This window comes from Chrysemys picta, chromosome 1, assembly GCF_011386835.1.
Source record: "Chrysemys picta bellii isolate R12L10 chromosome 1, ASM1138683v2, whole genome shotgun sequence".
Taxonomy (NCBI): Eukaryota; Metazoa; Chordata; order Testudines; family Emydidae; genus Chrysemys; species Chrysemys picta.
This window is the reverse complement of record NC_088791.1, coordinates 355,119,509-355,140,479: the sequence shown is the minus strand read 5'-3', so window position 1 is coordinate 355,140,479 and position 20,971 is coordinate 355,119,509. Positions and strand designations below refer to the sequence as shown.

General features: G+C 45.8%; 2 protein-coding genes across 2 annotated transcripts; one reads left to right on the top strand and one right to left on the bottom strand.

Moving 5' to 3' along the window:
- Positions 1-676: 676 nt before the first annotated feature.
- Positions 677-1,707, top strand: LOC101949819 (olfactory receptor 52R1-like). Its single transcript, XM_005313248.2, has one exon. The coding sequence runs from the start codon at positions 760-762 to the stop codon at positions 1,705-1,707; it is 948 nt and encodes a 315-aa protein (XP_005313305.2). The 5' UTR covers positions 677-759.
- Positions 1,708-6,591: 4,884 nt separating this feature from the next.
- On the bottom strand, positions 6,592-7,533 carry LOC101950094 (olfactory receptor 52K2-like). Its single transcript, XM_005313249.3, has one exon. It carries the CDS (start codon positions 7,531-7,533, stop codon positions 6,592-6,594), a length of 942 nt encoding a protein of 313 aa, XP_005313306.2.
- Between the last annotated feature and the right edge of the window lie 13,438 nt (positions 7,534-20,971).

The following is a 20,971-nucleotide window of genomic DNA, read 5'->3' as shown; positions in this document are numbered from 1 at the left end:
TCAGGTGGGGCTTCTAACCATGACAGCAGTACAGAAATAAGTCAGCTTGTAAGAAAACACACCCACCATTGTTTCAAGAAAAAAACAACACAAAGATTACACCCCACATTGATGTGACACTCACTAACGAGCTCTGAATCACAACTTCTCTGACTATCCCCCTTCTCCTGAGGCTTCTCGGGTTTTAATCCTCTTTTCTCCAACTGGGGTTACCTTTTGCTAAAAGGCTGTGCCTGTGTCTCCAATGAGGTTTGGCTAATGTGGCTCATACAGTCATTAATATATCAACACCCATGTTAGTTTGGTTTCTTTTTTTGCACACAGATTTATGCATTTGTCTTTTTGTCCTTTCCTTTCCCTAGTTTTCTGGGAGGAATCAAAAGGGAGAGAGAGAATACTGCACTGATTAACAAAGGAAAAAAAGTAATAGTGCATTACCTCCATAACACTTCACTGTATTCACAGAAAGCCAGAAGAAGAAAGGGAACCGAATATCAAAGGGGAGAAGCAAATAAACCAAAAAAACCCAGTCTCGTGAAGAGACAGACTGCACTGCCACAATCTCTAACTCCAGTGATTCTGGGCAAGTTGCTGTCCTGGGACTGGAGCTGGTATTTGGAAAAGAGGAACTTGATGCAATATTCAGTAACTCACTTGCACCCCTGTTTCCCAGGAACTGAATCAACCCTCATGGGTTCTTTGCTGCCTGTTTAGAGGGTCAAAGCTCTCCCAGCACAGTTAGGAGAAAAACAGCATGTCATGTCATGTCCGAACACCAGCACCTTCTCCCACCCTGCCACCTTCCTCCTGGTCGGCATCCCTGGACTGCAGGAGGCCCAGTTCTGGATCGCCTTCCCTTTCTGCATCATGTATGTCATTGCCGTGCTGGGAAATGTCATTGTTCTCTGTGTTATAAAGACAGAGCAAAGTTTGCATGAGCCCATGTACCTCTTCCTGGCCATGCTGGCCATCACCGACCTGGTTTTGTCCACGTCCACACTGCCCAAAATGCTGAGCATCTTCTGGCTGGGCTCCAAGGAGATCGGGTTCCATGCCTGCCTCACCCAGATGTTCTTTGTGCACGCCTTCTCATCGGTGGAGTCGGGCGTGCTCATGGCCATGGTCTTGGATCGCTATGTGGCCATCTGCTGCCCCCTCCGGCACTCCAGCATCCTGTCCGTCCCAGCCATAGTGACAATAGGGAGCCTGGTGCTGGCACGCGGAGTCCTTCTGGTGAGCCCCTTCTCCCTTCTTGTCCACAGGCTGTCCTTCTGCCAGCGCTGCCTCATCTCCCACTCATACTGTGAGCACATGGCCGTGGTGAAACTGGTGTTTGGGGATGCTACAGTCAGTATCATTTATGGACTATTTGTGGCTTTTATGGTGGTCGGGATTGACTTGTTTGTCATCTCCGTGTCCTATGCTATGATCCTCCAGGCTATACTCAGACTCCCGTACATGGAAACCCGTCTCAAGGCCTTCAGCACCTGCGCATCTCACTTGTGTGTCATCCTTGCATTTTACATCCCTGGACTCTTCACATTCCTCACCCACCGCTTTGGCCACAATGTGCCCCACCATGTCCACATCCTGGTGGCCAATCTCTACCTGCTGTTACCCCCCACCTTAAACCCAATTGTGTATGGAGTGCAAACTAAACAGATCCGGGAGAAGGTGCTCCGTATCTTCCAGCAGAAAGGAATCTGAGCAGTGTGTGCCTGTCTAATTTAATCTAGGAATATAAAACATTCATCACCATGACCTCTAACCCATTCATGATCTGCCATCACTCACACTAGTATGTGAGCATAGAGATGTCACCATGGACTCCGGGTGGGTTCCACCTTCCCTTCCTGACCAAGGAAGGCATCTCATCCGATCACCTCTTCTCTCAGCTCCCATGATACCCTCTGCTTGGGCGCTGGATGTCTCATTGGTGGGGATCTCTGGGGATCTCTGTAACCCATCACTCTTAATGGTTTATATCAGCTTTTAGTAATGGTTTGTTGTATAACAAAAATCACCTGGTCACAGGTGGGTCCCAAACAACTGTGTCTAGTAAATATACCCTGAAGTTCAAGGCTCAGGTATAAACGGGCTGGTTTCTGGTGGCTTCTGAAATGTAGAACACATTGAGCTCTGTTACATCACTCACAAACAATTCAAAGGGATACTACTCTAATCCTATACATTACAGATATTAATGTTTGGTATCCATTATAGAGCTGCTTAGCACCATATATAGACTGGAAATCATCCAAAACAAAACTCATCTTGCCCCTGAATAGATCCCAGTTTAATTCACACATTGTTCCTAAAATAGACGGCAACACTATTGTGAATAATGGAGGAATAGGCCCAAGAAACACAGACACACACCTGGCACATGGGGCCGAAAGACGCAGACACACATGGGGCTCCTGTGAGGGGAAAGGGCCCGAGATACTTAGGCACTGGCCTGGACCATATGAGGGGATCCATGCCAAGAGACATTGAGACTCGTCTTGACACTGTGACGGAAATGCACTAGATAGATGCAGACACATCTAGCCCATGTAAGGGGAATGGGGCTGTCAGGGTTCCTTCCCCACTCTGAACTCTGGGGTACAGATGTGGGGACCCACATGAAAGATGCGCTAAGCTTATTTTCACCAGCTTAGGTTAAAAACTTCCCCAAGGCACAAATTCCACCTTGTCCTTAAACAGTATGCTGCCACCACCAAGTGATTTAGACAAAGAATCAGGGAAAGGACCACTTGGAGTCCTATTCCCCCAAAATATTCCCCCAAGTCCTTCACCCCCTTTTCCTGGGGAAGGCTTGAGAATAATCCCCTCACCAATTGGTACAGGTGAACACAGACCCAAACCTTTGGATCTTAAGAACAATGAAAAATCAATGAGGTTCTTAAAAGAAGAATTTATTTAAAAAATATAAAAGAATCACCTCTGTAAAATCAGGATGGAAGATAACTTTACAGGGTAACAAAAAGATTCAAAACACAGAGGATTTCCCCTCCAGGCAAAACTTTAAAGTTGCAAAAACAAGGATAAACCTCCCTCTTAGCACAGGGAAAATTCACAAGCTACAACAAAAGATAATCTAACCCATTTCCTTACTATTACTTACTATTTCTGCAATAGTAGATGCTTAGTTCAGATCTGGCTTAGGGAGATATATTTTCCCTGCCCTGGTTCCTTGCTGACTCTGAGAGAACAAAGGAACCCCCCCCCCAAAAAAAAACCTTCCCCCATAGATTTGAAAGTATCTTCTCCCCTTATTGGTCCTTTTGGTCAGGTGCCAACCAGGTTATCTGAGCTTCTTAACCCTTTACAGGTAAGGAGGGATTTTATGCTAACCTTAGCTGTGTGTTTATGACAGGGGCTGAGAGAGGCAGACACACGCCTGGCTCCTGTGAGGAGAAAGGGGCCAAAGGACACAGTAACAGAACATGCCTGGCCCCTATGAGGGGAATAGGGCCAAGAGATGCAGACATGACACATGCCCTACCCCTCTGTGAGGGCAATGGGGCAAACAGAAGAAGAAAGGCCTGGCCTCTGTGCATGGAATGGGCAGAAAGACACAGACACACTCACAGCTCCTGAGAGGGGAATGGGGCAGAGAGATGCAGGCACACATCCAGTCCCTGTGAGGGGAAAAGGGCTGAAAGACAGACACACGCCTGGCCCAAGGGAAGGGAATAGAGCCAAGAGACACAGACACACACCCAGCCCCTCTATGAGGGGAATGGGGCAAAAAGATGCAAACACATGCCTGGGCCCTATCAGGGGAATGGGGCCATGAGATGAAGACATATGGTTGGCCCATGTGTGGAAAACAGTGTTTAGAGACACCGACACATGGCCAGCCTCTGTGAGGGGTTTGGGGCTGGGAGAGGCAGACACATGTGTCATGGGTTCGGTCACAGACACCCCCTTAAGACTGTCACATGATGTGCTGAAATTACCACTGAGCCCATTTTCCCTGCCAGCTTGGGACTCCAGAACCCTGTCTTGTTGAGCCAGACACACTAGCCTGCTACAACACAGACCTAGGGTCTGGGGCGTGCCCTCAAAGCTGCATGCCTAAACTGAGAAGAGCTCAGCAAGGTACCTGACTCCAGCAGTCAGATACTCAGACCCAAGTGGGTCTAAACCCCGTTAAATCCACCTTACTTTGTATAAAGCTTATACAGGGTAAATTCATAAGTGTTCACCCTCTTTATCACTGAAAGAGAGATATGCACAAACTGTTAGCCTCCACAGGTAACAATTACATACACTGGGTTTATTAATTTAAAAAAGTGATTTTATTAAGTATAAAAAGTAGGGTTTAAGTGGTTTTAAGTAATAACAGACAGAACAAAGTAAGTCATTAAGAAAAATAAAAAAAACATGCAAGGCTAAGCTTAATACACTAAGAAACTGGTTATATTTAATATCTCACCCTCAAAGATGTTCCATTAAGCTTCTTTCACAGACTAGACTCCTTCCTAGTCTGGGCCCAATCCTTCCCCTGGTTCAGTCTTTGTTAGTTCCAGCAGACATTTTAGGTGGTAAACCAGGAATTTCCTCAGGACTGGCCGCCTCCTTTGTCCTGCTTCACCCCCATATATAGATTTGGCAAAAAGCAGGAGTTCTTTCTCTCAGTTTGACCCTCTCCCCAGTTTTTCATGGAAAAGTACAAGGTTTAAGATGAACAGGAGTACTTGTGGCACCTTAGAGACTACAGACTAACACGGCTGCTACACTGAAACCTGTCAAGGTTTAAGATGGATTCCAGTATCAGGTGACATGGTGACATGTCCCTGCAAGACACCAGTCTCCATTCTTTATGCTCTGGCCCACACATCCATAGGATTGTTAAGCTTTATTGTCTGCTAATGGGCAGTTAAGCCCCATCTGGCTTCCTCATTGAAGACCCTGAAGTGTAAGCAGAGCGTGTGACCCAAAGTCTTGAAAATAAAACATAGATACATAAAACAATATTCCTAACTTCCTCTGCAAAAATGATACATGCATGCAAATAGAATAATCATTTCCAGCAAATGGCAGCCTTTCTAAGGACACGTTATATGAGGTATTTTGCATAAAGCATATTTCAGTTATATCATATTCATATTCATAAGCATATTTGCATAATACATATGGAGTGCAACATCACAACATGCTCAGTCCCTGTGAGCAGAATGGGAGCCAGAGATGCAATCATGTGGCTGTGCTCTTCCTGCCCCATAGGAGCAGCAATGGAGTTCCAGGCACACTGAGAGAGGCAGGTGCAGACTGAGGAGCTGGAACAGAGTCACCAGAAGGTGCCTGGCCCCTAGCACGGAGGTGTGGCTGAGAGTTGAACGCACAGCAAACATCCTTAAGAGAGGATGGTGGAAAGGAGAGGAGATGGGCATGGTCCCCTCACTAGTAGTGGGTCTTGTAATGCAATGCTAAACTGTATTGCACTCTTGAGCTACTCAGTGTCCTCCAGGAAAGACTCTTGTTGCCAGCCCTATTGTCCTCTGTTCACAGTCCATAGAGACACCCCCCCCACACACACACACATTTCTTTACAACGGCCAGTCATTAGGTCTCTGTCAAGTCCCAGTCATAGTCTTCTTCACAAAGCTCTTTGCTGTAGAGAGAACCCCTCCTACCCCTTCCCAGGCCTCTCCTACTGTCCCCAGGCAGAGGGTCACCTGAGATAGTCAGTGAAGATCTTTCTGGCCTGGGAACCCGTGAAGACTCTGAGAGGTGAGAGAGGTAGCTGGCTGAGCATGGGAGGGAGGGTGGCAGGGGGGAGAGGGGCAGCCGGCTAGGCTGTAGAGGGCATGTGTTGGGAGCGAGAGTGGCAACTGCCTGGGCATGAGAGGGTGCATGGAGGGTGGGGGGAGATGCAGTTGGCTGGGCACAAAAGGGTGCCTGGGGGGAGATGAAGCCAGCTGAGCATGAGTTTGCCGTGTGGTAGATTGGGGGCTTGGTTTGTGGTTAAAGCTCTGGACCAGGGCTCAGATCTGGGTTCACTGCCTCGGGCTGAGCTCCTAGTCTCCTCTGTCTGACAGTGACCAGATCGGATGAAAGACACTCGCAAAGGGGGTTAACCTTTTCCCAGGCAACATTTCTTCCTCACTCCCAATCAGAGAGGTTGGCTGGTGCCCTGAAGCAATTGCTGGCTTTGTCTTAGACTCCCTGTGTGATCTTGGGCAAGTACTTGGTCTGTCTAAGACTCATCCCTCACCTGTGATGTGGGGTGACCACAACCCTGCCTTGCCCACGATCGGTCCATCTTGTCTGTCCAGATGGAATTTCATGGGGCAGGGATGGTTTCTAGCTGTATATTGTACAGCACCTTGCACAATGAGGCTCTGATCTCGCTGGGTCGTGTGGAAATGACAACTGATAATGAAGTTCTAGACCAGTGAGTAACATGTTCTAGAGCAGTAAAAAATTAAAACTGTGTTGTACTGCAGACCCAGAGAAGTGTGTTTATTCCCCCCACTGCTCAGGTGGGTTTCCACATCAGCTGGTGACTGAGCCATTTGGATCCCTGGCCCTGCTGTCCCTGGATCTTGCTCCCCAGCTGCTGACCTGTCCCATGGGCCTTCAGGCTGGTTTGATGCCCAGAAGGTGGAGCACACTTTCCCGGATGCCCGAGGTTCTCACCCCATAGATGATGGGGTTCATCATGGGAGGGAAGAGCAGGTACATGTTGGCGATGAGGATGTGAATGTGAGGAGCCATGAGGCCGAAGCGGTGGGAGAAGTAGGTGAAGATCGCAGGGGTGTAAAACACCAACATGACGAAGACGTGGGAGCTACAGGTGCTGAGGGACTTGTGTTGTGCCTCCTTGGAGGGGAGGCTGAAGACAGCCCGCAGGATCAGGATGTAGGACAGGACAATGAGGATAAAATCTAATCCCCCGGTGAGAAACGCTACAGCCAGACTATAGGCACTCATGACTGTCGTATCTGCACAGGCCAGTTTCACCAGCGCCATGAACTCACAATAGGTGTGAGAAATGACATGGGTCCTGCAGTATGGGAGCTGCTTCAGCAGGAATGGGTGAGGGCCCAGTAAAATGGCCCCCCTCATCACAATGCCCAGCCCTATCTTGGCTACGACCCGATTGGTGAGGATGTCTGAGTGTCTCAGCGGGTTACAGATAGCGACGTAGCGATCGAAGGCCATGGCCAGCATGAACCCGGACTCCATGCAAGAAACTGAGTGAATTAAAAAAATCTGGGCCAGGCAAGCATTGGAGTGAATGGCCCGGTCGCTGAACCAGAATATGCAGAGGGTTTTGGGCAGGGTGGTGGTGGAGATGACCAGGTCGGCGAGTGCCAGCATGGAAAGGAAAAGGTTCATGGGCTTGTGGAGGCTCGGCTCGGTCTTGATAACAGCCAGGAGGAGGCCATTCCCCAGGAGGGACAGAATGTAGACGGAGCAGAAGGGGATGGAGATCCAGACGTGCGCTGCCTCCAGCCCCGGGATGCCAAGGAGGATGAATGTGGAGGGGTGGAGCATGGTCCAGTTGGAAGTTGCCATGGTGCGGCTGGTTGGGTCTGTTCAGTTCCACGGCACGGCTGCTTCCTGCCCCTGTAAATAACCATTAAAACAATGATTAACCATCTGATGGGAACATGATAAGGTGGTGTTTTGTCACCATTAGTTCTTCATGTATCCTGAGCTAATGGCACATGAAGAGTGAGTCACAAATAGCCTATTCCTGGCTCCCACACTGCAGCCATTCCACCCTCATTACAGAGCTTTTAGCGGTAAGTGAGGGCTCTGTAGCAGTTCAAAGCTCTGTTTCTTTTTCTCTACACTCCTCTCATTAGATGTTCTATGAACTGTCCATGAAAAACCTGCCTGAAAATAGACTCATCAGGCTCAGTCCTGGTGTAAATGGGTGTAGAGCCATTTGAGTTGTACCATTTACACCAGCGGGAGATCTGGCCCATTGCCACCAGCTGAAAGAGAGACCTGATTCGAGCTCTTTTCACTGATTGTGCAAAGCCTCCTGAATACCTGCAGCAGGGGAGGGGATGGAAAGTGATGTGAGCATTACTGTTCATGTGGGAAATGGGTTTGGATGTCTCAGCCCTGATTCTTCAGGGAAAACAGTGGCCAATTAGTCCCTTTGAGGGAACCTCAGGAGAGAGGGTGGGGTGGATTGTGCCCTGGACTTAGAGGCAGGTTCTATTGTTTAGAGATGAGGCCTATTGGAATGGTCTCAGGGATTGTCGATTGGCCCCATGACGCTTTCTGCAGGGCTGTCAAGCCAGCATGAATTAGAATCATAGAATATCAGGGTTGGAAGGGAGCTCAGGAGGTATCTAGTCCAACCCCCTGCTCAAAGCAGGACCAATTCCCAACTAAATCATCCCTGACAGGGCTTTGTCAAGCTGGGCCTTAAAAACTTTTAAGGAAGGAGATTCCACCACCTCCCTAGGGAACCCATTCCAGTGCTTCACCACCCTCCTAGTTAAAAAGTGTTTCCTAATATCCAACCTAGACCTCCCCCACTGCAACTTGAGACCATTGCTCCTTGTTCTGTCATCTGGTACCATTGAGAACAGCCAAGCTCCATCCTCTTTGGAACCCCCCTTCAGGTAGTTGAAGGCTGCTATCAAATCCCCCCTCACTCGTCTCTTCTGCAGACTAAATAAGCCCAGTTTCCTCAGTTCAGCCACTCCTCATAAGTCATGTGTCGAAGCCCCCTAATCATTTTTTGTTTCCCTCCACTGGATTCTCTGCAGTTTCTCCATTGTTCTTTCTAGCAATAAATTCACATGAGAAGAGCAAAACTGCAGCTGGACTGATTATGTTGTGTCTAACGTCTCTTTTGCAGGATTCACAATTAAAGCAAAGCTGCCCTCCTGGAGTGCCGGCAGACTCAGGGCTGAGCCCTGCATATTCCTGGGAGAGATGTGGCCATTCTCATGGCCCTGCCTTTTGGAGGAAGGACGCAGAAGGTTCATACCAGAGGTCTGACCTGGGAGCCTCTGAGCCCAGGAGTTCCATGGACATTCATAGAATCATAGACTATCAGGGTTGGAAGGGACCTCAGGAGGTCATCTAGTCCAACCCCCTGCTCAAAGCAGGACCAATCCCCAGACATATTTTTGCCCCAAATCCCTACATGGCCCCTTCAAGGATTGAACTCACAACCCTGGGTTTAGCATTGATAGGAGTTTTGCACGAAAAAGAACCCAAAGGATTGGGACCAAATGATTTCATGATGAGAATGGAGGGCACGCTTGCCAGCTTCTCCTCCAATGACATTCTCGCTCCTCCATCTAGTGTCTATGGATTTGTCAACAGTGCAGCTGGAGACGTCGCTCCGAACTCTGATAGAGCCAGCATGTTAAACACAGCAGGGTAGCCTTGATGGTGCGGGTGCCAAGTTCAAGCCCTTCAGAACCCCTAGCTGTGTTTCTGGGAGGCTGGACTATTCGAGGGCTTGCGCTGCAGCAGCTACGCTTCTATCTGTAATGAGCGATCTGGGTCAGAGCTGGTGTGGGTACGTCTGCACAAGTTGGGATTTACACCTCCAGACATAGCCTGACTTGTTTTTAAGGAACCCTTTTGGTAACTTTCCTCCACACCATCAGTAGTAACCATGCCAGCATTCACAGCTCAGCCTACAGTGACTGAGCCATGAGCAGAGTTTTGCCGACTATCCAAGTGCAATGTACTAGTTGCTTTGTGCATGCTAGGAAAACTTCCACCAGCTCCTAGCCTGGATTTTCTAGGGTCACTGGGTGCAAAGTCGAGCTCAGAACTCATGCAAACATGGGGTTGCACTCGTTAAATTTTGGGTGCAATTTTAAACTCATTCAGTTAAACTGGTGCAAAAGACTTTGTGCACAGTTTGATTGCAGTTTAGTTTAGCAAGATTAGGGAGAGTTTTAAGCTACAATAAAAGTGTCCGCACAAGGATTTACATCTCTTTAACTAAACCAGTTTAGTTACAATGGTGCACGTCTCTGGGCTTGTCCTCTTGTACAGTGCTACAGCGTGTAGCTGCCTGAAGATATCGTCATCACAATTTCAGTCCATCGCAGCTGGATTGCATGATACACTGACAATAACCTCCCAGCCAAATTCTACCTTCAGGTGCCAGCGGTTGCTGTTGGAACCAATGGGACCTAGGTGGGAGACACTTTGTGATGCAGAATCAGACCCCCACAAAGAACATACTATCAATCCACCAGTGCTGCCTAGAATTTACAGGGGTCTTTGCCACACAGGGGAGAGCTGAGAAACCTACATTACCCAGGGTTATCAAAACCCCTAACAGGAGCAACTTCACTATTTCACTTCAGGTGGTGTGAAGAATAAATCAACACAAACTCAGGGATTCGGTTTGATCAAGGAGTAATGCAAGTCAGCATGCTCTTGTCTAACACTGCTGTTAATTACATGTAAGCGCACAGAGACATAAGCAACAGGTTTAGAACATCCCAGATATTCACCTACATTCTGAGACAGCATTGAGTAATCAGAGACGTACCAGTGCTGGCCAAACACCTCCCTTCTGGGGTGTAAAGATGTCAGGAAACCATCTCTCCCAGGACGGCTCCTGAGGACAGTTCCCAAGTACACTTTATAATTTAAACTCTTTATAACTAACTTTTATAAAACATATAGGTCATAATGACCTCTATTAAGTGATTACTTTTTTTAAAATGTCAATAAACTTATTATTAGTGGCATCTGGACTTAAGGATGTTTATTTACATTTTTTTAATTATTTTTACAGCAACAAAGAGTCCTGTGGCACCTTATAGACTAACAGATGTATTGGAGCATGAGCTTTCGTGATTGAATACCCACTTCGTCAAACACATGTGACGCATGCGTCTGACGAAGTGGGTATTCACCCACGGATGCTCCAATACATCTATTAGTCTGTATGGTGCCACAGGACTCTCTGTTGCTGTTTACAGACACAGACTAACACGGCTACTCCTCTGATACTTATTTTTAGTTATTTACTTTTTTTATACTGATTAGAAAAACTGCCAGTACTTATGACCTTGCTTCTGAAAGCCTGTTCCCAAACTAACCCTTAACTATTTGATGTTCTATTTTATTTATTCATCATGGCTGAGTGCACGTAATATGGTTGCAATTAGCTAGATCACATTCTGGGGTATATACATTGTTTAAATCCATGGCAACATTCCCCCTTTAAAGGCCATATATTTTAAATATTGAGGCCTTTACATATATATGAGTCCAGTGAGTTTCTTTCGAAAGTCCATCATCAGGCTCCAGGCTCTCAAACGAGACTTAGCAGGAATTTTCTCACTGGCACTTTTGGTTTCATCCCTGACTTTGCCTCACTAAAGACCAGACATCAGGTACTTATTTTCGGGAAGTGCCCATGGTTTGATTAATATATATATTTTTTATTCAGCATTACAGTTCTAAGAGCACAACAACCAATGCCACCTGAAGCATTGGAATCACCACAATTGTATGTATAGCCAAAGTGAACATAACCAATGTCATCCCAACAATGTGCCCCTCCCACTGTGTTCCAAATCTCTGCTAACCCTTTTCATTACTGTTTAATTTTATTAGCAGTGTGGTGGACAGTAACCATGACGTTACACGTCTCCTGCCTAGCAACTTGCAAATAATATTGTAAATAGGAATGCTCCAATAACATTTTAATAGCAATTACATTTATTTGAATGGGTACAGGCATTTCATTGGACTATGAGGTGTAGTTTACTATTAATTGGCTGAATTTTAATTTAGGCACTTGATAGTCAAAATTACATTTTAATGGCTTCAATTGTACAAAAGCACTTATTTTGGGGGGATTCTGGGTTACATTATACACATCATGAATTATGAGCACAGGACACTAACTTTCAAGGCATACACAATTATTACCCATATAAGCAGCTACAGATGTATTTGCAAATGGATTAATAACAAAATGACATTTTAAACTACTTTTTAATATATATTTTGTGGTTGCAAAGCATTTTTGGTACGTTTATATTTAATTACAGATTTTTTAAAGCAGGCTTTTAATTACTTTTGGGGTCTATTTTATGGACCATAGCATATGATTTCTGAATTCTATTACTGTTTGATGAATATTAAAGCCTAGAGCTATAATAGGATGAACCTATTTTATATTTGCCTTAGACATTAATAAAACAACTGGATTGTTTTTTTAAAAATTTCGGATTGTAAGTAACATGTATTATTTTTTACCAGGATTGCAATTTTTAAAATTTGGGTGGAATTTTTAAAAACAATTTCTCTAGCCGATCGGGGGAGGGTGCATTTTAAAGTAAAATAAAAAAAGAAAGAAAGAAAGAAAACCCTTTGGCTAGATTACAAACCGCTGGCTGGTGGCCAAATATGAGCAGGGATGTGGAACAGTTTGTAAATAACTGTCTGCCCTGTGCAGCCAATAACAATCAAAGGGCCTCTAAGACACCAGAGGATTGAAGGACCTTGGGCCCATTTACAGATTGATTACATTGGCCCCTTGCCAAGAACAGCCAGGGGTAATGAGTATTGCTTAGTAATTGTTGATACATTTACAAAATGGATGAAAGCAATTCCCACCTGAAATAATAAGAGTCCAAATAACAGGCTGGGTGCTGATTGAACAGGTAATAACAAAAAGATGAACTCAGATCACAGTCCTCAGTTTCTCAGGGACATCACCAAAGGAATTTGTTAAGCACTAGACATTAAGCAGGGACTGCACATAGCAGGGCACCCTCAAAGTTCAGGCCAAATAGAAAAATGTAACTGCACTCTTAAAACTGCTCTAAAAAATGTAGTGACCAGCAGGGTAATGACTGGGATCAGCAACTGCCATTTAGTCTTATAGCCATAAAAGGTTCTGTGGTCCCTCACGGAGTTATCCCATTCTAGGCAATGACTGGAAGAGACGCGTTCCTTCCAGAAGAATGGTGGGTAGATGGGACACCACCTGATAACCTGCAAACTCGAGTCCTTACAGACCAATGGATGCAGCAGCTCTTAAAAGTTGTTGCTAGTACTCATAGGCAGCTTGCTGGCAATGCATTATAGTTTGGATGGCAATAGATTTGTACTGGTGATTACAGAATCCCTCCCACTTCAGAGCCAACAGCATCATTCTGATGTTTTCACATGGACTTGTTGGAAAAGAAAATTTCTTAATAAAAACATAAAGACTACCCGTATAGTGGTTGTCACTGGGTAGAATCTGACAGGCTGCTAATGAATTGTCACAAGCCCAAGTGCTCTCACTTGTGGAATGAAATCCCTAAGCGAACAGCCCCAGGGGAAAAGACAACCCATTGTAGGCTGAAATATTCCCCCTCCTTTCCAAATACTAAAAAACAAAACAAAAAACATTAAACAATCAAAATTGCAAATAGTGACACCAAAACATAAAACGTAAAATTCTTTTGTCTTGCACTTAAAAAGCCCCAGGTTTTCAGAAAGTTTACAGAAAAAAAATGTTTTAAAAAGCTTGGTTAAATGGTCATAAAGACCCCATATTTGTTGTTACTTTATAAACTTGTCATAAACGTTTATTTTAGAGGAGTCTAGATCGGTGGTTCTCAATGGGGTCGCCAGGGCTGGCTTAGACTTGCTGGGTCCTGGGGCTGAAGCCCGGGCCCCACTGCCCAGTGCTGAAGCCAAAGCCCAAGGACGTCAGCCCTGGGTGGGAGGGATCAGGTTGCAGGCCCCCTGCCTGGGGCTGAAGCCATTTAGCTCTGAGCTTTGGCCGCCCTGCCCAGAGCGGTGGGGCTCAGAATTTGCTCCCCTGCAACCGAGACAGTGGGGTTTGGGTGGGCTCAGGCTTCAGTCCCTCCTCCAGGGGTTGGAAGTAATTTGTGTTTGTCAGGAGGGGATCACAGTGCAATGAAGTGTGAGACACCTGCACTAGACTTAAGGCTGTTTATGTACATTTTTTTTTATTTTTAGTTATTTACTTTTTTATATTAATTAGCAAAACTGCTAGTACTTATGACCTCGCTTCTGAAAGCCTGTCTCCAAATTGACCCTTAACTAAACTGTATTCTATTTTAAGAAGACATTTTGGTGGAATGCACATAATATTGTTGCAATTAGCTTGATTGCATTCTGGGATATATACACCATTTAAATACAGGGCGACACCACCTTATGGGAGAGGGAAATTCACACTGAATTCACATTTCCCAGCCAAGCCCCACTGAATAACCCTGCCCCTTCTGTGCAGTTAAAGGGGGATGAAGCTATGAGGGTCCCCCAGGCTCAGCGCCTTTCCTGTAGACCAATCTCCCAGACATGTGGCTCTCAGAGCTCTCTCCCCAGATCTTGAGCCTGCCCCTCTCTGAGGTTTCCTGGCCTGGGACAACCTGTGGGATCCCCCATCACCCATCTTAGTTCTGTGATTCCTCTGGGCTATTATTTGGGACAGGTGCCGCAAACATGGGACATTTCCGGGCTCCAAAGCCCTGCACTCACCTAGCTCCTGCACCGCAGACAGGGGCTGCCCCGGCCAGCGGAAGGTGTCCAGAGAGTCTCTGTGAAGTGCCGGAGGAGCACTAGGCAGGGAGGTTTATAGCCATGGCTGTGCAATCCCAACAGGGTTTCTGCCTCACCTGAGCAGCTGCAACTCCACAAAGAGCATGAGATTGACAATCCCCTGTTTCCCCCTCCCTGGGCATGTGGTGCCCCGAGGGGGCTGGGGAGGGCGACACAGCAAGGACAAGTGGAGACAATGGGGAAACTCATTATTATAAAACAAATTGAAAGCCATGCAGGGTTTGCCGAGGGTCGTGAACTCTAGGATCCACAACTCTTGATAGTTGCTGTGAATTTGAGTGGCATTGCGACCCCATAGGTCAGGTCACAATGCCACTGACTCCCACTGGATCGGGTCACCTCTGCCTGCAGATGTGGGGTGAGGCTGGGCCCTCTCAGCGGCATGGCTCCTGTGTGACCTTGAGGACGTCACAATGTATGGCTCCTCCACACCTGTTGGCTTTTCCCCAGTTGTTAGTTTAAAATATCCCCCAGAACCGTTTTAATTTTACTCCTGTATGGGCCACTCCTTCCCCAAAAGGTTCCCCAGTTCTAATAAACCTAAACCCCTCCTATTTTCACCATTGCCTTATCTCCAGATTGAGACCCTCAGCTCTGCCTGTCTTACTGGTCCTGAACATGGAACTGGAAGCGTTTCAGAGAATGCTACAATGGAGGTTCTGAAATTTAATCTCTTACCTAGCAGCCTAAATTTGGCCTCCAGGACTCGAGGACCTCTCGCTTATCTTTCCTTATGTCATTGGTACCTACCTGTACCACAACCACTGGCTCCTCCCCAGAACTACCTAGAAGGCTATGCAGATGTTTTGTGAGGTCCACTGCCTTCAAACCCAGCAGGCAATTCACCATGTGGTTCTTCTGGTTATCATAAACCCAACTATCTATATTTCTAATAATGGGAATCCCCACTACTATTGCCTGTCTCTTCCTAATAACTGGGGTCCTAGCCCCCGGAGTGCAATAGGATATCATGACATCATCTAGAAAGTGGGTACCAACTATGGGATTGTTTCTCTGCTATTATTAAAGTTCAGTATGTATCAGCCTGTTAAGTGCCTCTGGATCCTTCTGTTTTTCTAACTACATAACTTGAATGTGGGTCCCCACATCTGTACCCCAGAATTCAGAGTGTGGGGGGAACCCTGACAATAGGGATGAGCTTACAAGTTTGGTGGATAAAAATAATGGTGCTGATGTAATATTTTTAAACTTCTATAAGGCATTTGACTTGGTACTGCATCATATTTTGCTTAAAACATAGACAACTATAAGATTAACATGGCACACGTTAAATGGATTAAAAACCTAACTAATAGATCTCAAAAGATAACTGTAAAGGGGGAATCATCATCCAGGGGTGTATTTCCAGTGGGATGTCAGAGGAATCAGTCCTTGGCTCTATGCTATATAACATTTTCATCAATAACCTGGAAGAAAACATAAAATCATTATTAGTAATTAGTAATGGTTTCACATAACACAAAAATTGGGAGAATGGCAAATAATGAAGAGGACAGGTCACTGATACAGAGAGATCTGATTGCTCGGTAAACTGGGTGCAAGCAAACACTATGTGTTTTAATATAGCTACATGTAAATGCATATATCTAGGGACAAAGAATGCAGGCTATGCTAATAGGATGGAGGACTCTATCCTGGGAAAAAGTGACTCTGAAAAACATTGGGTGTCATGGCGAATAATCGGCTTAACGTGAGCTCCCAGCGCAAGACTGCAGCCCAAAGGACAAATGCAATCCTTGAATCTTGGGCGGGCATAGATAAGTTATTTTACCTTTGTATTTGGCACTGCTGTGACCACTGCTGGAACCCTGTGTCCAGTTCTGGAGTCCACAATTCAGGAAGCAGGTTGATAAGTTGAAGAGGGTTCAGAGTAAAACCACAAGAATGATTAAATAATTAGAAAACCTGCCTTATAGCGATAGACTCCAGGAGCGCTATCTATTTAGCTTAACAAAGAGATGGCTCAGGGGGACTTGATCACAGTCTATAAGAACCTGTATGGGGAGCAAATATTTAACAAAGGTTTCTTCGGTCTTGCAGAAAAAGGTAATGGCTGGAAGTTTAAGCTAGACAAACTCATGCTTGAAATAAAGTGAGGATAATTTAACACTGAGGATAATTTTTAACAGTGAGGATAATTACTGACAATTTTTAATTCAAGAGTGGACGTTTTTCTAAAAGATCGTCCCCAAAAATATTTTTGGGAAGTTCTCTGGCCCGTGTTAGAGAGGTCAGACTAGATCGGGGTGGGCAGACTATAGGCTGTGGGCTGGAACCGATCCCTCAGGGCTTTCGATCTGGCCTGTGGGATTGCCACCCCTGTGGTGCTGCGGACCCCGCACCGCTCTGGGAAGCAGCTGGCACCACATTCTTGCAGCCCCTGGCAGAGGGGATTCAGAGGGCTGAGCGTGCTGACCTTGCCCGTGGGTACCTCCCCCGCAGCTCCCATTGGCCGGGAACGGGGAACCGTGGCCAATGGGAGCCTCGGGGGAGGTACCCACAAGTGAGTGCAGCGCACGGAGCCTTCTGTCCCACCTCCCTCAGGGGACACAGGGACGTGGTACCGGCCACTTCCTGGAGCGGCACGGGGCTGGGGCCAGGACATGCAGGCAGGGAGCGCCCGGTGCACGCTGCTGCCATCCCAGAGCCACTCCAGGTAAGCATGCCGGCCTGAAGCCCGAACCCCTCCTGCACCCCACCACAAAACTCCCTGCCCTGAGACCCGTGCCTGCACCCCAACCTCTGCTGCACCCCGCATCACTCCTGCACCTTGCCAGCCAACTTCCTGCTCTGAGCCCCCTGCCTGCACCTCAATCCCCTGCTGCATCCATTCTGCATCCCAACTCCCTGCCCTGAGCCCCCTCCTGTGCATCGCACTCCTTCCCACACCTCACAGTCCCTCCTGCACCCCAACTCCCTGCCCAAGTCCTACATTCATGGCCCTACATACAATTTCCCCACCCAGATGTGGCCCTTGGGCCAAAAAGTTTGCCCACCCCTGGACTACATGATTACAATGGTCTTTTCTGGCTTTGGGATCTATGAATCGAGGAAATACATTTTCACATAGCTTATTGCCACAAAAGTTCACAAGAATGACAATACAGCGTTAGACCAAAGGTCCACCTAGCCCAGTATCCTGTCTTCCAACAGTAGCCAATGCCAGGTGCCCCCGAGAGAATAAACAGAACAGGTAATCATCAAGTGATCCATCCCCTGTCACCCATACCCAGCTTCTGGCAAAGAGAGGCTAGGGACACCATTCCTGTCCATCCTGGCCAATAGTCATTGATGGACCTATCCTCCATCATTTTTTTTAACCCTGTTATAGTCTTGGCTTTCACAACATCTTCTGCAAAGAGTTCCTCAGTTTGTGCATTGTGTGCAGAAGTACTTCCTTTTGTTGGTTTTAAACCTGCTGCCTATTAATTTCATTTGATAACCCCTAGTTCTTGTGCTATGAGAAGGAATAAATAACACTTCCTTATTTATTTTGTCCACACCACTCATGATTTTATACACCTCTATCATATGCCCCCCCCCCCATTTGTCTCTTTTCCAAGCTGAAAAGTCCCAGTTTTCCAGTCTTATTAATCTCTCCTCATATGGAAGCCGTTCCGTACCCCTAATCATTTTGGTGCTCTTTTCTGAACCTTTTCCAATTCCAATATATCTTTCTTGAGATGTGGCAACCACATCTATCTGTATGCAGTATTCAAGATGTGGGTGTGCCATGGATGTATATAGAGACAATATGATATTTTCTGTCTTATTATCTATCCCTTTCCTAGTGATTCCCAACGTAGTGTTCACTTTTTTGTTCTGTTCTGCTGCACATTGAATGGGTGTTTTCAGAGAACTAGCCACAATGACTCCAAGATCTTTTTCTTGAGTGGTAACAGCTAATTTAGATCCATTGATTTTATATAGATAGTTGGTATTATGTATTCCAATGTGCATTACTTTGCATCTATCAAAAAATCATTGAGTCTCAGAGCTTAGAAGTTTCTTCCTATGTTCCTGTGATACTGTGGATTATAACAAAAAACCCAACTGCTCTTAATGTCAATGAATAAAAACAATTTAAAAAGCCCCTACTATATATGTAGGACCTTTGTATTGTATTTGGCTGCAGTTAGCAGAGTACAATAACATGCCCCTTTTGAAAGGACTATGAGGAGTACTGTAAAGACAGAGAGACAGGTTCGACAGAACCCATCCAAGAAGTGCTACTCCCCAGAGCTATGATCCCATTGTCAAAGATGCTAGTGAAAACTGGGCATTGGATCCTTCCAACAGAAAGGGAGAAAACTAAAATTCACTTCAGTGTCCTTTTCTTTGTTCTCTCGCATTTTAAAGGAGTCAGTGCTGGTCTCTCATTAACAGACTGGGGAGGGTTACTGTTTCCTGACACCATTCACCTCCGTGTGTATGTTAGGCTCCCTCAGCTGTGTCAGTGGCCCAGAGAGACAGACCCCAGCTGCTGAGAAACCTCCATGGGGACACCCAAGAGCTGGATATAAAGCTATTCCCACTCTCCAACCCCTGCAGCTGGGTGATTCCTGCTACTGGAGTTGGGTTTATCCTCCTCTGATTGGATGAGCTGAATTCGCATTGTCTTACTCCTGGGGGGATTGCTGGTGAGTCCGGGCTGACTTCTACATGGCTGAGTCTCTTCAGACATTACACTGGGGGGGGGGGGGTCAGCTGGCTTATAGGAGCATACACAGGAAAAGGTCACCCTGTGCCGTGTGGAGAGGGGTTCACTCACATGGCAGCTCACAGCTCCGAGCACACACAGCCCTGATGCTCAGTGGTCTCTGGAAGTGTGTGGATTAAGGGTCATATTAGCTAATATGTATATGTTAGGTGTTGTATAGATCACATTTTTGGGTGTTGTGCACACGGCATTAATGTAATTTACAAGTGTTGGGAAGGTTTGTTAACTCAGTGCTTTTCCCACAATTCTGTCCACGCATGTCGAGTGCCCCACTACACTTTGCATAGCTGATGACAGTTTTGGCATTAGAAAACAGGAGGCTGTCAAAGATTCTATGTCTAGGGCTGGCAGAATTCAGTTTTTATTTTTTTATCATTTTGAAGGATAATCTCTCTGTTTTTAAGCATTTTTAATTTTTTCATCAATTTACATTTCCATGATTTTGCATAATTATGGGTTTTCATTTTTTAATTTGTATTTAGTTAAAATTTCACAGTTGCAGGAAATTGAGGGGATCACAATAAATAAGCAATGACAGCAGACTGAGATTCAAGAACTTAAAGTTGTATAACAGTTAGAAGATAAATTGTTAACATCAAAAGTCAAAATATACAAAGTGAAGAGTCTTAAATCAAATGCTCATATGGTCTCAAGCAGCCTGTCTGTAAATTTTGATTATCATCAAGGGATATATTTTTCATCAATTTGTGTCTCTGTATGATGTTCTCAGGACTACCCAGGACTGTGAGTTACCTTATTAGCTCCTGTCCTCAGTGAAAGGAAATATGTCCCGTGGTGGATGGTAGTCAGTTCCATGACACCACTTGCCCTTCAGCCATTCAAGTTCTCTCTTCTGGGCTAGGCCAGTCCGTACTTCCCCTTGCAGGTAACAATAGGGGCACCTCAGTCCCCAAGTCCCTTTGAATCCATCCCCTCTGATTTAAATCCCCTTACATTGCCTAATCACAGAAATCCCAGATTCATTGCCTCGCAGAGCAGTGTTTATCAGATTTACCTTAAACCACCGCCCCTGTGTTACACACGGCACTTTTGAGCTTTTGTAATAATAAGTATTTAAAAAAGAAGCAGGAGAGAGTGGCAGATACAATGCAAAAGAAAATCATAAATGGAAACCTGGGTCTACACTTATCATTAATTACCTTTTCTATCTCATAAAGTGGATTCCCTCTCCTACCCCCAAATTCCAGTCTGTTGCAGAGATGGCTGGTTTCACAAGAACCAGGATCCAAATGTTCAAGAAAACACTCTGTATCTATCCACTGATGAAATGCCTTGTGGAGTAAGAGTGCTTCTCTTTCTCTAGGCTAGACAGCCTTTTGTTTCTGGTCACAGATAGGGTGAACCCCTGTCTGGCTGTAAAGTATTTGTTTCACTTTTAGTGGTTTTGATTATTTACGATTGCCTCTGATGATTTACATTCAAAATCCTAGTATTGTACAAGACAAAACAATTAAACCTTGCATTTCATCACCAGTCAAATGGGGGTAGGTGTATGTGTGTGTGACAACTCTCTTTTGCCTGAATGGACCATCATCGAGGTCTATCACTGTATCTTCTGGGGACTTATTTCTACCTCAAGCCCATAAAACACATTGTCCCTATAACTACATTATTCCTTAAATATTAGCTGTACATACATTTCACAATGACTATTAA

Coding starts and splice junctions, on each gene's coding strand:
- LOC101950094 (XM_005313249.3), bottom strand. CDS start 7,533: ATGGCAACTTCCAACTGGACCATGCTCCACCCCTCCACATTCATCCTC.
- LOC101949819 (XM_005313248.2), top strand. CDS start 760: ATGTCATGTCCGAACACCAGCACCTTCTCCCACCCTGCCACCTTCCTC.